Below are 19396 nucleotides of genomic sequence, written 5' to 3'. Positions count from 1 at the left end.
ATTCACTGACAACATACCTGGAAAGCTCACTTCGCTGGGCCCATTTACCCACAAATTACTGTTAGTAAGAACTGCAGAGGAGTGTTCTAGACCACTCAGATCTCAGCTTCATTAGGGCACCACTCAAAGGTGACCACGCACACCACAAGACCACTCTTCCGAGAGTGCTCTAGCAGGGCTGGGCAGGTCAGGTTCCCAGCCAGCCCTGTCGAGCCGGAGGGATGTACCACGTAAGGAATGGCAGAGAGACAGAAAGCTGTACTTTCCCAGCAAGAACCTCAATGGGAAAGGCCAGCAGGTTCTCTGAAATGCAGGCCCTTGAGATGCTCCTGAGATGGGGAGCTCTACAAAGCTCACTGCAATGCACGTTTAAAGACAGTATTGATACTCAACACAGAGTCAGGGAATCGCAGTGAGTCGTATGCGGATTTTTTTAATGTCATCAGGCTGATGAGTGCCCAGGGCTTCAAAAGACAAAAGTCTCTCCCCAGTCACATCAAACCTAACGACATCTTAAATTCACAGGTAATCCTTTATTTGAAAAAGTCCTAGGTCAAAAGTTGAAAACAACCATACAATATCATTTTTTTTCAATTATTATGCTTTCAAAGTGCTTAGCTAGGAAAGAATCAGGCTTGTTTTCTATGTTCCAAACAAATATTTCATTCTTTTAGTCAGTCAGTAAACAGAGCACTCAAGATGCAGACTGAACCAAGAGAAGTGCTGATGTCTGCCCATTTTGGAGCTACAAAGAAGGGCATTTTCATCCGGCTCTCCCCAAAGCCAGGTACTGCCCTAGGTGCTAGGATACAGTGGTGAGCATGACAAATTCCCTGCCCCTACAGGAGCTTCTACTGTAAGCGCGTGCGTGTGTGTGTGTTTACAGGGGGATGGCGGGAACAGCAGATAACAAATAAACAAGCAAAATACATGGTATATGAGATGGTGTCACCTACTTCTGAGAAGCACACTTTAAAGAGACACAGAGCTCAGGGGAACGGCTGCAGTTTATTGACACAGGGGTGGTCACGGAAGGCCTTGCTGATAAGACCTTTGCCCAAACTCCTAAGGAAGGGTGGTCCTCTGAGATTCTCCTATAATGGCCAAATCAGGACATCAGCATGGAAATGTCCGCCACACTTAACGATAGAAAACACAGGAACGCATGGCTCTGCTGAAGCCATTGCTACACTGTTACTGCAGCCCCAGCCGACCTTGCAGCTGGTCGGCCTCTGCCTGAACACCTGGCCGCGCGGGGCTCTCGGTCCATGTGTAACACGTTGACTTTATTTTTGGTCCCTGTTTTCAATCTAATAAATATCCCTGTACAAGAACATGTACAAAAAGATAAAGCAATTGATTCTTACATCTTCTGAAGAACCTGGGCCATCACAACCCCATTCGTTAAATCTTCCACGGTCTGGCATGGTGCATCTACATTAAATGTCTGGATCTGGAAGAAGAAAAAAAGGGCGGGGGGGGAGATTCCATGGTTAACTGCACAGAAGAATTCTTAGGGTTCTTTTACCTCATCTTAGGAGGTGAATACATTTCAAAAAGCAGAACAGTGAGAAATGTTTTCCCTTAACGGGAAATTTCCTGCAGGCTGTTACTGCAAGTTCTTCCTTTTGGTAAAAGGGAAATTGTGGTGGATACTGGGTGACTTCCCAGCATTCACTCTCCTTACAGATGATCATCTAGGAAAGGCATGGTACCTGCATGCCCTCTGCCAGTGACTGACTCAGGGGTGCCCAGGCAAGGACAATTTGGTCCAAACAGAGGCAAAGAGAGGCTTACTTGGGCTTCTGGGAAAGAAAAGCCAGTCTCCTCTTGCTGCGAGTTAAGTATGTTGGTTGCCTCAATTGCTACGAGCAGTAATCCTGGGACTGTCAGGATGAGGCCGATGCAGTGGATGGCTGAGAAGAGGGCTAGAAAGAACGAGGCCCTTGAGGCCCAAACTGAGCCACTGAACGCCTCCTATTACGTGAGATAAATTTCTTCTTGAAGTCTGGCCAGGATTTGAGATTTCTTTTACTCAGAACCAAAATGTCTTTATACAGATGTAGAAATCACATCACAAGAAATTACGGTTAGGTTAGATATTCAACTGACTTTCACTTTAATTCTATTCTTGATTAGAAGGAACATATGTGGCCGAGAATTAGTAGAAATTATTCTGAGTGAGATAATACAGCTGAGCCAACAACGATGCTACTCAGTAGTGCAACCGGGACTTCGAAGGAAATAAATCACTGAGAACAGAGAGATGCAGGCCACGCGCTGCAGTTTACAGGTTAGTAACGGGAATCGGAGGAAGAGACGGAACAGGAGAGCAGGCAGAAGGGTCAAAGACGGGGTTGAAAAAGGGAGTGCTATTGTGCAAAATCTCATAAGCCACCAGGGCAAGGGGAGTAAGCAAAGGATTCTAAGCAGGAGAGAGAGGCCATGAGATTCACATCGCATAAGGGTCATACCAGCTGCAGGATGAAGAAAGGATCGCAGGAACAGGCAGGGAGACTTATTTCAATAGGTTTATACGTTAAAACAGATGAGGTCAAACCAGGGAGTGACACTGGAAATAATGTGCAGGTGACCATCTGTCTCCACACACATTTTTGCTTACGGGGTTATATTCCTAGAAGTAAAATTGATAGATCAAAGTGTACAGACGTTTTAAGGTTTTTGGTAAGTTCTGTCAAACTGCCCTTAATAAATGCTGTAGCAATTTACTAACAGTCAGTGAGCATCCAGTTCTCTGTGTGGCATCATCTACCAAATCTTTTTAAAAAAAAATAACTATTAGCAAGTGCAGTTAATAGCATCCTCGCATCTTCTACAGTCTTGTGGGAAGTGATGGTTATGGCGGTGGAAACTAAGGAAATGACCTTAAACATCACACAGCAAGTGGTTTTTACTTAGGTGTCCCCTTGGGAGAGGTGATGGAGAGAGGCCCTTCCAGGCCACCCCCCTGACACGAACCTTATAAGGAGCAAAAGCACAATAAACCCTTAGTAAATTAATAAATGGTACAAAAAAGCATCACCCGTAGGAACTGATACTGAATTTTACTCCACACTATCTCCAGCTGTCTCCTCAATGGTAACGTGGGAACAAATGTAGTTTAAAAGACATAAACACCCACTTCCACTTTACAGTGGCTGAATCAGCCTCTTTTGCGTGGGCTTAGAATGAAAAAGAGGCAGTGGTGCGGGGCCACCCCCCTTCACCTCTTTGTCACCAACCTGAGCACGATGCCTGATGCGAAAGAGCCCTCAATGAATTTGCCCTGAATGTACAGAACTAATTCCATCTCCGGTTTTGCTCCCGCTTTGCCGGCTGTGTGACCTTGGATATGCCACTTTACCTCTCAATATCAGTTTTCTAATCTAGAAATTGGGACAAAAACCCCTTACGGAGGGGTGTGTGGCTTAAAGCAGGAATGAGAAAATAAATGCACAGGAGGAATTTGGAACAGTGGAAGGCAGCAGTGCCCACACCTGGACGTACCCCCGAATCATCTGGGAAGCTGGAGGAGGCTGGGAGTCTATATTTTTAAGAAGTTCATCAAATAATTCTCATGCGGCAGGGCCCCAGGCTGGCATTTGGAACCCTCTGATCCAAAGCACTGCTAAATGTAAGGGAGGAAATTTCAGAAAAACTGCCTCTGGACAATCAGAATGAAAAAACCCAATAAAGCAGGTAACTCAATGATGCAAGTAATTGAGTCCTAAGACTGTATCTGTTTCTCTCTTAGGACTTAAAACTATTTTCATTTTGATTTTTGAAATGTGGCTTGCAAATAATTATTTTCTCTGAATTGGCTTGCTCATGAGGGCTACAGGATGTCTGCCTCTGCTTTGCCATGAAAGCAGAGGCAGATTCCGGCGAAACTGCCTCTACAGAGTTTCCTTTTGGGGCAAGGAAAACATTCTTGGAATTAGATAGTATGGTGGCCCCACCCTGTGATCATACCACAAAGCACTGAACTTCACACTTGAAAAGAATGGATTTTATGGTATGTGTATTTTAATTTTTAAAAAATCTATCACTTACCTGTTCTCATAGACTCTGAGTTAGAATCTACAGAACGTTTCAGGATAGCAGTTTGGTAAAATTGAGAGATAATTATGCCTAACTGCATTAGGGCGTGAAACTCCTCCTGACGGGTCATAACCTCGCTTTTAACTCCAAGACACTCTAGTAACACCACCCAAGTTCCGCCTCCCTCTCCCCCACCAAAGTGTGAGAGGAGTGAAGCGCGAGATCACCTGGAATGACTCTCCTGAGCCAAGATTCTCAACCAGAGACAAGTGTGCTCCCTATGAGACAGTTTTTGTTATAACAACTAGGTGGGTGCTTTTGGCATCTGGTAGGTAGAGACCAGAGATGCTACTATGAAATATCCTACGATGCACAGCGCGGTGCCCACAACCAAAAGGGTCCCGCCTGGAATGTCAATAAAGCCAAAGCTAACAAGCCCTGCTCTGGAGCCGTGGTTCTCCAAGCGTCACTAACAACAGAATCACCTGGAAACCTGTTGGTAATGCAGAATCTCAGGCCCTAGACCAGCTCTACTGAATGACAGATTCGGGACCCAGGGCTTAGCAATCAGCATTTTAACGAGCCCTCCAATGATGCTGATTGATACTAATGCTTAAGAAACACATCTTAAGGGGGGAGGGGATAGCTCAAGTGGTAGATCACTTGCCTAGCATGCAAGAGGTCCTGGGTTCAATCCCCAGTCCCTCCTCTGAAAATAAACAAACAAATCTAATTACTTCCCCACAGCAGAGTAGGGCGGAGATAGAAAGAAACCAATCTTAGGGGGGATGTAGCGGGGAGGGCAGAGCTCAGGGGCAGAGCACATGCTTAGCATGCACAAGGTCCTGGGTTCAACTCCTGGTACATCCAGCAAAAAATAAAGAATGCAGGGGGCGGGGAATGTACCAGCCTAAAAAAAAATAAACCACACCCATCTTAGTGTTCAACTGAATGAAGTCAAAACACAGAGATGGCGTTCCTTGTCACAAGTCATCCAGACTTAGTACGAAAAAAATCTGCATTTGAACCCAGGTGACCTAATTTCAGAACCTATACTCAAAACTAACGTTATATTGGCCCTCAGTTAAAAAAAAAAGAAAGAGAGAAAATTAAAACTTTGAGTAGAATGGAGTTAGGAGGAGCAGAGGAGATGGGGGAGATACCACCATTAAAAATGCTACCTTCCCTAATTCCAAGCACTAGTGTGCATTTCACAGGCCGCGCAACATGAAAATGACAAGGACGTGTTACTGTCGCTGGGCTTCCAGAAGAAAGATACCTGAGCCTACGGGATGATGGTTCTTTTTCCACTTAGCATCTTGCCCTTAACTGGTTTTTTCGGTCTCTTAAACCTAGGAAAGGGCAATCATCTCACGCACCCATTCAGGAAATTAGGCTTGACAGGTGTAATAGGTAGGGCAGAGTTTTCTAACAGGTAAGAGTCCATTTTGACTCAGAGGGTGGATAAAGAGTGGAAAATTTCCGGCACATCCTGCTGAACTTGCTTGCTACAGAGGCTCTGCTTTGGAATTTAAACTTAAGCTCTTTTTTGATAGGATGATACTTGGTCTCTTCACGGGCATTCCTCTTGCAACAAAAATGTGGAACATTTGGTTCTTGGGCTAGTGAGCTCTCCGATACAATAGCAACGTATCCAGCATTTGGGGCAAGGAGATGGTCCGCGAAAATGAATCTCTGCAGAGGTAGCTAACAGTCATCCCTTCAAATGCCTGAGCTGTTATTAACTGTTTCTGGTGGAAAAACTGCTACGTACTATATGCCTCTAATCTCCAACTAAATGCTATGCAGTGAAAATAAACTTCGATCTGATATTCAGGAGCATAATTACGGTCTTCATTAACTGAACACAGAGGCTCTTCAAGTATCCCAGGCTGTCAGCTCAAAGATGGAATCACCCAGGCTGTGTGTACCCAAGCTCTTGGGTCTTCTCTGTTTCTGACAGCTGTGTGCATTTTGCTGAGGGTTGCAATTACCTTCCAACCTGCTGTGTGAAAAGCAACTGCACAGCCAAGTTGGCTAGAAGTTTATGCAAAGTAAATTATTCTAAATGGGAGCCTTCTCTTCAGGACTGTATAGTATACATTTCCCCCCTTATTTGGGGTTTTGGGATCGTGTTAGGCGTTAGCCTGGCATTCAGATACAAGGGAAGCTACTGGACTAAATGTACATTCTCAGCTGCCTCCGACATTTTCCACATAAACCTTTATTCTGTTTTCTTAATGACAACCACAAGGGAACAAACTCAACATTTAAGTTCAACTTTATTTTGCAACATTTCAATGCACAATATTTAAAAATGTTTCCAAATCTTTAAATTGTCTATCTTTGCTTGGACTCTGCCTCCCCATTTTGTCATTGATAATCTCTAATCTCCCCCAGAAATTGTCCTTGACGAGGCTTCCACTGAAATTTCAAAAAGTCTTTTTTCTACAAAACCATATTCCTTGACCTCTGTCTACAGCTGATAACCAGCATTATCTGTTTTCTTAAAATTTGGCCAGATTTTTAATAGCTGCTCTTCGTGCTTTTCCTCTTCAAACTCCCCTCTGTAGTTTCTTTCTATTTTTATTAGCATTCCCCACTCAAATAATTGCACCCACGACCATCTTTTCGCAGATGCCGGTCAAACACACCTCTCTGTTTCCGTGGCTTGTCTTTCTAGACTTTAAACCATGTAGTCCTACTTCAGATTCAATCAGCTTCCGCATCTTTGCCCTCTTGCCCTTTTTTCCCCCTAGCACTGAGGAAGGCACTTTTTGCACAGACTCAAAAAAAAAAAAAAAAATGCACATCTTTAGATTCTCAATCTTCTGTTTGCAACCTCTGCCAAATCTATTCCTTTCACAGAATTAAAGAATGTGGTATTTCTTTCCATTATCTCTCCGCTGCCTAGTCAAACTTTGGCCGCATTATGCAGTTTATCTGTTTTTCTCTCCTCTTAAATACAGTGGTGAAACCCATTTGAAGCTGGAACCCATTACAGCTGTAAGCTGCATGTTAACTACATATTATTGCAAACAATCTGAAATGCCAAGAATGCTCTGATATAAAAGTTACTCAATATGTCAAGCTCTGCTCTTGCACATACTGTTTCAGAAAGCATAACATGATTTGTGATATAAGACAAATTATGAAAATCTCACACTATTGTCATTACCTTTGTTACAACCAACCTAAGGCTCCTCTAATCTTTCCACCCAAATGCCCCCACACAGGAGTAATGTCTACACTCCAGGGATCTAAACTTGCCACCCAAGACACCACTAAACGGCATTTATTTGGCATTTGTGTTTTACCTGGAACATTAACACAAGTGCTGTAGTCATTTCCATAAGTGTGTTTGTGTTTTACTCCAAAGTGATATTTAACGATTTTATCAGTGAGAAAAATGAATGCTCCTAAAAGGCACCAGGCTTATCCTGTGGCTCTGCAGATCTACACACACACACACACACCCGTCCCCTCCCCCCTCCCCAGGAACCGACACCCTGTTTGAGAAACACACAAGCTTGGTTTCATGTCCAACTATTGAAGAGGCTGCTACAGGCACGGCCGTTGCCATCAGAACTGAACGCATGTTTAAACTAACATACGAGAATTTTAATAAGCATTTAATAACTTAAAATTAGAATCCCACAACGCTGTCCCCCAAATGTCGAGTTCCACGGCTGATGCCCAGACCCCTTCCAGATTAATTTGATCCTGAGTGCCTTTAATAAGCATCTCCGCACCGCTGACTCTCTCATCGCTCAAGTGCATCCCGCATCCCAGGTACCGGCCTCCGGGTGCCTCCCCGGATTTCCCCTGCCCTCTCTCCCCGGGCGGCTCGTCCCTCCAGGGACTGCGCTCCATCCCGGCGAGCGTGACAACAAAGGCAGGAGCGGCGGACCAGGTCCCGCGGGCCTCCCCGGCGGCGCGGGGCGCGGGGCCGCTGCCCTGGTGACAGTGCCGCCCGCACCCCGTCCTCAGCCTCCACCCAGCACCTCAGGCCCGGCAAGTTTCCCCCGGATCCGGGCCGGGCCTCCCGCGGTGTAGACGCGGCCCGCACCGGCGTCCCCGGCTCCCCGCCCAGGCCCCGGATGTGACGGCACCGCCGCCCTCGGCGCTCGCCCCGGCGCGGGGGGATCCCGGGACGGCGGCCTGGGGAAGGGGGCCTCCCGGCCCGCCGGCCGCCACCTACCCAAGTGAGGAGGCTCTCGCACAGCTCCACCCGCTCCAGGGACTCCACGTTGAACATCTTCCCGCCGGGGCTCGCGGCCGCCCCGCCTCGCCAGGAAGCCTGCGGCTCGGCCTGGGGCTGCGTCCGAGGGTCGCCCGCCCGTCCTCCGCCCGGCCGCCGACTCCGTCCGGCGCTGGCAGCGGCTCCCGCAGCGTCACCGGCGCCCCTCCTCCTCCTCCTCCTCCTCCTCCTCCGGCCCCTCGGGACCGCGCGCCGCCGCCGCCGCGCGCCCCCGCGCCGCCCCGCCCCGCCGGCCGGCCCGCCCGCAGCCCGCACCCCGCACCCCGCACCCCGCTGCCCGGCAGCCGCCCGAGAGCCCGGCCTGGCCCGACCGCGGCCGCCCAGCACTGCGCAGCACCGCGCCCGCCGCCCGCCGGCCCACTGCGTGTCCCCCCCGCCCCGCGCGCGCCCGACCCCGCCGCCGGGTCCCCGCCCGCGCCCTCACGGAAGCGCGGCAGTGCGCGTGCGCCGCGCCCGCGCTCCCAGCCCGGAGGACGCAGCTAGTGGTCGCCCGGGAGGGTGGCGGGGCGGCCCGGAAACAGTCTGTGCCCTCGGTCACCGGGAGCTGGCGAGGTGTCCTCCGCGGTGCAGAGGTACGCGGGCCGGGCGCCGGCGGGGCCCCGGCATGGGCGGGGCGGCGGGGGTCTAGGCGGCCGCCCGGCCCTCCGCGGGGGGGCAGTCGCCGCCTCGGGAGGCCGGGCGGCCCCTGGGCGCCCGCGCGGGGCGGCCGACGTGGCGGGCCCCGGAAGCGAGTTACTCCCAGTCGGGACGGGGTGTGCGGGGGCCGTCAGCCCGGGAGGACCCCGACAGTGCCCGGGGCCCGTCCCTCCTTCCTCGGTGGCCAGGGGATCAGTCTTTCCGGAGCTGTCACCCCTCCAGAGGCGTGAATCTCTGCAGGGTTACTGATGAATTGTTATGCGACCCAACATGTGCAGCCAAGTGCAAAGGACGTACATATTTAAGGAGTAATTAGTAATTAAACACCTAGGTAAAAACAGAGAGCATTGCAGGTACCCCAGGAGTCCCAACCACACCTTGTGTTCCTTTCGGAGCACCATGCCCTCCCTAGACGGACTTTTGTGATACCCACTTTCTTGCTTTTCCTATAGCTTTTCCACCTACGGATGCTTGCCTAAACCATACAGTTTTACTTTACCTTTTTAAAAAATTTTTACGAGTGGTTTTGAAGTAATAGTAAGTTTGCGCACACCTATAGGTAATTTTCATTGCTGTCTAGTACTCCATTGTATGAATATGACAGTATAGCCATTCTACTGTTGACGGGCATTTTCTTGTTCCAGTTTGGGGCCAACTAGGAACAGTGCTAAAGGCATTCATATCCCTAGACACTAGTGCACGTGTCTGTAGGATACATGCTTTGGGGTTCTAAAATTGTTGAGTCATAGGATGTGCATAATTTTACCAGGTCATGCCAAACTTTTATTTGGGATGCAGGAAAGTTAACTTCCCAGGACACATCTTCATTTGGTTTAAGGTTCCTGGAGCCCCCCCCCCCCACTTTTCCCATTAAGACTAGGTTTTTTCATTGAGCTTTCAGACCTGCAGATGCAGCATTGAGTTGTTGGGGTTTTTTTGCAGGGGGGTGGGGAGGGGAGGGGGTGGTAACTAGGTTGGCTTATTTATTTATATATATAAATTTTTTTAAAATTGAGGTATTGGGGATTGAACCCACGACTCTACCGCTGAGCTATACCCTCCTCCCCCAGCAGTGAGTTTAATGATGCTTTGCAAAGTACTAATTACCGGTTCACACATGGTGATTTTTCGTTTTGTGAACGGAGACCATCTTCTCAGTGGTGTTTCTTTTCAACATTCCTCCCCACACCAAGGGCAGAGAAACCTTTAGAAGTGATCAGATGCATCTCACCTGCCTTGTTTACTCTGTTGGTGCCTCTGGATCTTTGTCAAACCAGAGTTCCTACATTCCAGGTTATCTCTGTAGGATCCCTGGCACTTTCAGTGACCATTAACTCTTGTTAGGCGAGTAAAGGGAGAACGTCACCCTGATGCCCGTGCAACGCCCTGTCTTTGGATGTGGATCATTTCTGGAAGGCCTGTAGTGTGATCACCTATGCTTCAGCTGCTCTGGTTTTCAGGGCAGAGTTGACCTCAGCCTCCTGTCTCCGGTTTGATGGCTTACCCACAATGCATTTGTGCATGATGTGCAATGTTCTTTTTTTTTTTTTTTAATTTTATTTAAGTATAGTTGACTTACAATGTTAGTTTCAGGTGTACAGCAGAGCGATTCAGTTATACATATACATACTTTTTTTTTCAGATTATTTTCCATTATAGTTTATTACAAGAAATTGACTGTAGTTCCCTCTGCTATACAGTAGGTCCTTGTTGTTTATCTATTTTATACATAGTAACGTTTATCTATTAATCCAAAACTCCTAATTTATAAATTTTTTTTATAATGGAGGTACCAGGGATTGAACCCGGGACCTCATGCATGCTAAGTGAGCGTACTGCCACCAAACTGTACCTACCCCTTGATATGCAGTGTTCTTGAGGTTTCATTTTGTAGTTCCAACCACCCTCAGTGAAGGAAATTATATTAAAAACTTCTTGGATGTAATTGTCTGCAAAAGCCATGTGCTCACCATGTTTCTACATGAGTTTGGGTAAAAAGACATAGAGTTTCTCCTTTGAAGTTATGGAATTTCCTGCATTTCCCTTATTTTTCTGTGTTGTTTCGTTTCTCCTGAAAACTTCGGAAAAGACAAAGGGAAGTGAGTGGAATGTGTCTTAGTTCTCTCCTTACTCCAGTTAGTTGGAGAATAGTTCTCAACAGCTGTTGATTGGATTCAAGTAAACATGGCGGTGTCCTTCCTGGCCACGTTCCAAGTTTATCCTGTCTTCCCAGGAAATATGTGCTTAGAGCTTTGATTAAAGAGAGCTTGAGATGCGACTTAGCGCAGCTGTGGGGAAGGCATGGCTAAGTTTCATCATGGTTCTACAGATTCCTTGAAGGTTGTTAAAAATAGTAATCAAACTATTGTAGCTTCCATTTATTGAGAGTCTGCCAAGCCATATGCTAAATGCCCTACCTTTATTATCTCATAAACTCCACAAAATAAGGCTGTTGTTGTTGTTTTGCCCAAAAAGTGATTGTTTGATATAGTTCAAGTTAATTTTATGCATTTTACAAATGAAGAAGCTGAGAGCCAGATTTTACATAGGTACACAGTTGTCTGACTCCAAACCTTACGCTATTTCAATATATTAAGCTGTTCCTCAATTACAAAGTCAGTCCTGGAAATCAGTTCTGCTTCTGTCAATTATCTGCCAATTTTTCTATCAATTATCAACCCCGTTTCCAAGATCTATGGTATTTTGTTTCTGTAAGTCTCAAAATGTAAGTTAAAAACAGGGTAGTAATGACTTGTTTTCATTTGACAAGATCCTATGAAATAGATCAGATACCATTTTTTATAAGTTTAATAACCTTCCCTTGGGGTTTCAAGCAAGCAGCATTTAGTGGCCATACAACGCATAAAACTCCCTGTGCACTGCTCACAGGACTGAGAGGTAGCCAGTGTGGCCACCTCCCAGTGCCCATCACGAGATCTTCAGAGGGCACCATCGGGGAACTGGGAGAGTCTAGGGTTCTTAGGTAAGACCGGGACTGGAGACAGACATTTTAAATCTTGGAGAACTGAAGCCTAATTTTCATCTCTCCAGGGAGGGAGCAGGCACTGACTTCTGTTTTTATTGTTAAAGTAATACATGCTTGAAAAAAATTTGGACTATTAGACTGTTTCCTGGAAAAGGAGAAAATCTGCCTCTCCCAGCCATGTTCCCCACTTGTAACCAATTTAACCTTTGGTATTTGTCTTTCCTGGTTTTTTTTTTTCTCTGATTGCAAAAATCTCTGAATCAGCAAAATGTGGTGGTAGAAGGAACTTAAGAAATTCTCCAATCCAGCTTTTACATTTTACGGAAAGCGAGGGGTCCCCAAGAGCTGAAGTGGGGTCCTAGCTGTGGGAGCAGAACTGTGACTGAACTCCAGGGTCTTCGGGGCATGCTGTTATGGTCAGGCTCGAGTTGAGAGAGTGTGTTGTCGATCAAAATCAGCAGCCCTGTTCTGTCCCCAAGAAGTGAAAGCCGGGGGACCAAAGTTCAGCTTGATGCTGAAATTCATTTTCAGAATTGAGGTATGATACCATCTGCTCAAGCAGAAATTTTTTTTATTTCTTTTTATTGCTTATCCTCTATGATCTTAGACTAGCCTCTTTCCAAACTGAGGTGGCGTTATAATACCTGATTTTTGAGCCACTGGCTCAAAAACAGTTCCTTTTTTTGGCTCTGATGATAGGGAGAACCACTGGCGGAAGTTAACTGTGGAAGTCCCCAGCAAGTCGGCCAGACACCATTAGCAGCCCTCCCGTGAGAGCTGGGGTTTCCACATGGCAGGAAAGAGCAGCAGACCCTCCGTTCCTCCCACTTACCAGCCATCTCCTCCCTTCCTACCCTCCCTCAGCCGCAGCGCCTTCTTTAATGATACTAGAATTCATGGAAGTAAGAAGTAACCCTGCATTTCAACAACACTGGGAACTTCCGCTCTAAAATGAGGCAAATAACATTACATGGTCCCACAATACTCAGAGTGTCGTGGATCTCTGAGTTCTTGGAAATGTGTATGAAACAGTATCTTAAGGGTGGAATTGGTAGAACTCATGTAATCATACAGTAGAATATGTATTTTTAAAATTTAATTTTTATTACTTTATTTTTTATTGCACTATGGTTGATTTACAATGTTGTGTTAGTTTCAGGTGTACAGCAAAGTAATCCAGTTATATAAGAATCTCTATGTAACTGATGCAGTAGAATTTGGTCACATTATCATTGATTACACCTGGAAGGACTTAGAAACAGAACCCATCCTTTTTTTTTTTTTAAGTACAAAGTGGTGAACTCCCTAAATGTACAACACAGGAGAAGATCCTCCCAGCTCTGTGAAGTAGATGGATTGAGTAATCAGAGCCCGGGAATCTGGCTGCGGGATAACATTTTGGTTACCTCTGAGTGATGCAAGTAGTTCCCACTACCCTTAGGACATTTGATACAACCACAACATCTCTAACATAAACAGAGGAAACCCGACAAGATAAAAATCTAAATTGGCCACGTGGCTCACCCTGAGATTATCTGAGGCTCTTTTCTTCAAGTTCGGTTGACAGTTGATTTGGCTGTTCTTCTGAATACATTACTGACGTTTGGGTTCTCTGAGTTTCCTGGTGTGTGCTTTCATAAAGAGTACTTGAAACCTGTCATCAGAAAGTTCCTGGTGCTTCAGGCCATTACTGTGTGTAAAGCTGGTGAAAGCTGCCTTTGATCTGTTTGTTTGCTTAAGTTTCTTCCACGAGAGGTAATTTTCTTCCTAGCAGCCAGCGGAGATTCTTTTCAAAAGCTTTAGACTTCCACACACCAAGTTTTCTTTTAACAGCGGCTCACCTGATTAATGGTGATATTGAATAAAACTGTTTTTCAGTGCAGTCGTTACATAAATACAGGATTTTAATTATGAATAGTCATATAACTTAATTGAATATTTATTTTCTTTATTTCCCTTTAGGTGTGTCTTATAAGCTTTTCAACTTAGCATTTGCCATCTGAAAAAATTAGGAATTGCCTGTGACATTTGGACTCTGATGTGGTTGGACTGTCTCCCCTCAAACCTATAGAAGTTGAGTATTACCACTTTTCTCTAGTTTAAGGTGTGGGAGAATTTCACACCCTTCCTTTTCTCTTCATAAGGAAATGCAGCCTCAGAGTGATTCCATATTCCAGGCAGTTCAAAGAATTCTGAACCATAAGCTGAGGTTAGTCCCAGGTGAGGCGAATAGTTTTTCAAGCACCAGAATTTTCATGAATTCAAGTAGTCTTCCTATAGTTTATAAATGTTCTCTAGCCTCCGTGTCTTTTACTTTTCAAATTACTAACACTAGAAGTAAGGTAAGCCACTCTTATTTAAGCATATATATTAGGTCCTACTGTGTACAGAGCACATACTAGGTAATTTAGGAATATTTACAGGAGAAGGCAATATGTTTCCTTCCCTACCTACACATGGTAAATTCTGTGCCACATGTTCAGTTCTATGAGGGAGAAGGGGGAACGTGATCTACTTGGAGAATTTATTTGCTATTCAGGGATAAGAAAAGTGCAGTTGAGCATGAGGAGTGTCTTTTTTTTTTTTTCTTAAAATTAAAGGACTTAAGCTCGAAGAGGAAAGGCTATTTTTAAAAACTCTTTAAAAATGTAAATAGATGCTAAATTATAGTAATTATTTTCCTTAAAGGCAGTAGAATTCTATACCCTTCAAAATAACATCTGGCAGGTTTTAAAGAACTCATTCATGGGGCATTCCCCACTGGAGTTGTACTTAATGCAACCTACCTTAAGTGGGCGCTGCCGAAAAGTAACTCTATTCAACGTCAGCTGTACTTAGATTGTTTTCATTAGTATATTTTGATTCTCTCTGTGTCAGTTGTCATTTTCATTGTATTTCTTTTTCCTTTAGACCTGGAATGGCCAAATATCAAGGTGAAGTTCAGAGTCTGAAACTGGACGATGATTCAGTCATAGAAGGAGTAAGTGACCAAGTACTTGTGGCGGTTGTGGTCAGTTTCGCTTTGATTGCTACCCTGGTATATGCGCTTTTCAGGTGAGACTAAAGGAAAAAAGAATTGAAATAATTCATCTTTCCAAGGGCCACTGACTTTCTGACTGCTTCTAGTAATGTTTAATACTTAATATGAAAAGCAAGTAATAGATTTCAGTGATGGTATATATTTGCTGCGGTGTTTTATTTTCCTCTAGGCTCTAAATGTGACCATATGTTTTTCTTGTCATAAACTGTCTGATCAGATAAAGTTTAAACTTATCATCTGTATTTTGAATAAAATGTTAATATTTTCTGTTGGAGTATCACCATTAAAAAGTGTAATTTTCACAATTGAATTCATCAGCTCGTAGGTGATAAGTGCGAAATATTTTCAGTGTTTCAATGGAAAAAACTGAGGCAAAAACAAAAACTCGGACTGTATAGAAGGAATTAAGATTAGAATTAAAATTACTGTTACAGACTCGGGAATAATACTTAAAGGTCTCAGATGCCTGTATACCAATACACAGAGACAAGGTGATAAACTAGAAATTTAAGTGTTAACACATGGTGATAAATAAAATTGTATATATATATATATATATATATTATATATATATATATCACTGACAGAAATGATCAAAAAAGTATAAAAGAGAGAAAAGATTAATTCCGAAAATGAGAGATCACTTGGTTCCTTATGAAAATTATAGAAAGGATTACCAAACAGAGTGTGACCATTGTCTTTGTCTGAACCTGTGCAGGGTTGGTTTTCTATTTGGATGACATTATCTTGATTTCAATAGCATATTTTACACAGTAGCTAATGCGGCACTTGTGGACAGAATGGGGAAATGTTGACCAGATGATAGCAAATTTAAATAAGTTTATCACTGGTTGACAAGTTGCTCCCAGGAGTACTGAGTGATGTTTGAATGTAAACCAAAAAAGGAGGACACTGAATTGTTGAGGGCTCGGCCTTGGACCCTGTTCCACTCGCTTCTGTTAGCAGCTGGGAGGAAAAAAGGAGCATGTTTATTACATTGTCAGTTGGGAAGGACAAGCTAATGTGTTGGTACAACAGAATCAGGATTCAGAAATGGGTCCTCCCGGATGTCTGTGGTCAACTGGTACCTTTGGCAGTGGTGCCAAGACCTTGTGATGGGGAAGGAGTTCAAGAAATGTTGTTGGGATGACTGGAGAGCGACATGCAAAAGAATAGAATTGGACCTATACCACCTCATATGCCAAAATTAACTCAAAATGGATCAAAGATGTGAATGGAAGAGCTAAAACTATAAAACTCTCATAAGAAAACATAGGGAGTAAAAAAATAAATAAAAATTTTATTTATAAATAAAAATTTTATTTCATTTTATTTTTTATTAATTAATAGACTTTATTTTTTGGAGCAGTTTCAGGTTCACAACAGAATTGAGCAGAAAATAAATGAGTTCGCACATAGCCCTCCCCACCCACACATATATACTCCCCTACGCTCAACATCCCTCATCAGTGGGGCATATTTGGTACAATTGATGAACCAATATGAACACATTATTACCAACCAAAGAGTTTTAAAAAACAAACAAAAAAATAGGGGTACATCATAAGTATTCTTAGATATGATGACAAAAGCATGGTCAAAAAAGAAAAAGATAAGTTGAAATTCATCAAAAGTAACGACTTCTCTGCCTCAAAGAACGTCATCATTAGAAAGTGAAAAGTCAACCCACTAAATGGGAGAAAATAATTTCAAATCATGTATCTGACAAGGCCCTTGTATCCGAATGTATAAAGAACTCAAAACTCAATAATAAAAAGACAAATGACCCAATTAATAAATGGCAAAGGATCTGAATGAGACATTTCCTCCAAAGAAGACATAGGAGAGGAGGGTATAGCTCAAATGGTAGAGTGCATGCTTACCACGCATGAGGTCCTGGGTTCAATCCCCAGTACCTCTATTAAAAAAGCAATCAATCAGTAAATTAGTAAACCTAATTACGTCCCCTTGCATAAATAAAATAAAACAAAAACCAAGTGGGTTGGGAAAACATGGAAGTATTAAAAAAAAATCTAAGAAGACATACAAATGGCTAATAAGTACATGAATGGGTGCCTGACATTGTTTGGCATCAGGGAAATGCAAATCAGAACTACAGTGAGGGGGGCGGGGGATATAGCTCAGTGGTAGAGTATGTGTTTAGCATGCACGAAATCCTGGGTTCAATCTCCAGTACCTGCATAAAAAAAACAAAACAAAACAAAACAAAAAAACAGCGAGATACAACTTCACACCCATGGGGATGGCTAGATTCAAAAGATCACATGATAACAATTGTTGAGGATGTGGCGAAATGGGAACCCTCATACCCTGCTGGTAGGGGTTTTAAAAAGGTGCAGCCACTTTGGAAAACTACCAATTCCTCAAATGATTAAACACAGTGTTACCATATGACCTAGCATTTTCATTCCTAGCTAAATATACCCATGAGAAATGAAAACATATCTCCATGTAAAAACTTGTACATGAACATTTATAGCAGAATTATTCATAACAGCCCAAAGGTGAAAACAACCTAAATATCCATCAACAGATGAATGGATAAACAAAAGTGGTATATCCATTCATTGGAATATTATTCAGCCATAAAAAGGAATGACATACTGATACATGCACACCCCATCACGGATGAACCTTGAAAACATTGTGCTCAGCACAATGAGCCAGACACAAAAGGCCACATATTTGATCTGATCGCAGGGATATCCACAGTGGGAAAATCTGTAAAGACAGAAAGTAGATTAGTGGTTGTTGAGGACTGGAGTGGAAGGTGGTGGACTAGGGGATGATAGCTAAAGGGTACAGGGTTTCTTATTGAGGTGATGAAAATGTTCTAAAATTGACTGTGGTGGTTAATTATATCTCACTAAAGCTATTTTAAAAATGGGTCATGATGATTAGGCAAATACAATAAAGTATCTGCTCTTTACCTGTTAAGAGTGGGATGCAGAGATGAACTGCTTGTCATTTGAAAGTATCCATGATAATTTGTTCCTTGTTTTTTTTTAATTGTTGTTGTTTGTTGTTTTCGGGGAGAGAGGTAACTAGGTTTGTTTGTTTGTTTGTTTGTTTATCTTTAATGGAGGGACTGGGGATTGAACCCAGGACCTTGTGCGTGCGCTACCCTCTACCACTGAGCTATACCCTCCCCCCTCATGATAAATTGTTGAGTGTGAGTTAAGGGAAAGAGCTCACAAAACCCTAAGTCAAGTAGTCCACTTTGTGTAAAAAAAGATCCATTTTATTTTCAAATATTTTCCTTTTCCTTTATTTGTTTTTCTAATTTCCCTACTATGGATAATTATTATATAATAAAAGTTTTTTCCTCACAGGCTGGATTGATGTAAAGCCCAAAATAAAAGTTTCTGTTGAGTAAGACCATTGCATACGGTAGATACCAAAAGCTTCACAGTACTAGGTTGTACTAATCAGAATAATCAGATGAAGGTCACATTTGGATTATATTCAGTTTGGGCCAAGAATGTTAAACTTCAGGGGAGGTTATTGAAATGGATAAAGCTATGGCAACAAATATAAAAATGCCTGAAAGAACTGTGGGTATCTAGCTTAGAGGAAAAGACTGTAGGACGGAAAAGCTGTGTTTAAATAGGATGAGGGCTTGTTTTATTGAAGAAGTGGGTTTATTCTGGGTAGCTTCGTGGGCAGAAGTAGGGTATAAAGGGAAAACCTAGAGATTTTTCCTTCCTATGTAGTGAAGGATCTAGTTTTGTTTTTTTTTTCCCCTACTGTTTCGCTCCTGTGTGTCTCCTTTATTTTTACACAGTTCACTTTTGGTCACCAAATGTGTGTGGGTTTTTCCCCTACCAAACAATTCTCCACAACACCAGCTGGGTGTCCCAGAATTTCACTCAATTCTGATGCCATCTGCCTGGAGACAATGTCAGATCCCACAGCTTAAGGGCTCAGTCCCCCAAGACTGCTCCCTTCCCTGACTTCAGATGGCCAGTCTCAAGTAGCTGGTTCCCACGTTACCCACAACTCCTGCCTGATTTGGCTACAAATCAGAGGTCCCCGTGACCCCCTCCTCAAGTTTGTGTAATTTGCCAGAGCTGTTCACAGAACTCAGGGAAACAGATTTACCAGCTTATTAAAGTGGCGGGTGCATCACCCTCTGGGTGGGTGTATTCACCCACCCGGAAGCCGTCCAGACTGCACTGCTGGGATTTTATGGAGGCTTTCTCATGTAGGCATCACCAGTTATTAACTCATTTCTGGCCCCTCTCCTCTCTCTGGACGATAGTTCCAAGCTTCTAATCATGACTTTGTCCTTCTGGTGACCAGCCCTCAGCTGGGACCGTCCCCCCTGACAGAGTCATCTCATTAGAACAAAAGACAGGAGTATCACCCAGTAATTTATAAGGATTTCAGGAACTCTGTGTCAGGGACCAGG

The 19396-nt window shown here is 43.9% G+C and overlaps 2 protein-coding genes and 1 non-coding gene across 8 annotated transcripts in view; 2 read left to right on the top strand and 1 right to left on the bottom strand.

Moving 5' to 3' along the window:
* HOOK3 (hook microtubule tethering protein 3) overlaps positions 1-8436 on the bottom strand; it is an 88218-nt gene extending 79782 nt beyond the window's left edge. For 2 of the 3 annotated variants that reach the window (XM_064477383.1, XM_031439971.2), the window contains exons 1-2: positions 8243-8436; positions 1368-1453 (exon numbers count right to left, since the gene is read on the bottom strand). In XM_064477383.1, coding sequence (XP_064333453.1) covers positions 1368-1453; positions 8243-8299 — 143 coding nt within the window. In that variant the 5' untranslated portion in view covers positions 8300-8436. The remainder of the gene's footprint in view (positions 1-1367; positions 1454-8242) is intronic. The other variant, XM_031439972.2, reaches the window with a different exon arrangement.
* Positions 8437-8720: 284 nt separating this feature from the next.
* The window catches only part of RNF170 (ring finger protein 170), a 29715-nt gene continuing 19039 nt past the window's right edge, over positions 8721-19396 (top strand). For 2 of the 4 annotated variants that reach the window (XM_031439977.1, XM_064477382.1), the window contains exon 1: positions 14835-14904. Coding sequence is in view for 2 of the 4 variants with exons in the window: in XM_031439974.2 (XP_031295834.1) it covers positions 14842-14978 (137 nt within the window). In the remaining 2 variants the exon portion in view is untranslated. The other 2 variants (XM_031439974.2, XM_031439975.2) reach the window with 2 other exon arrangements.
* On the top strand, positions 16812-16885 carry TRNAG-ACC (transfer RNA glycine (anticodon ACC)). Its single transcript has one exon. It is a non-coding gene; the product is annotated as a tRNA-Gly (tRNA).

Source organism: Camelus dromedarius, chromosome 22, assembly GCF_036321535.1.
Source record: "Camelus dromedarius isolate mCamDro1 chromosome 22, mCamDro1.pat, whole genome shotgun sequence".
NCBI lineage: Eukaryota > Metazoa > Chordata > Mammalia > Artiodactyla > Camelidae > Camelus > Camelus dromedarius.
The sequence above is the reverse complement of the archived record's forward strand: the minus strand, read 5'-3'. Positions and strand labels throughout refer to the sequence as shown.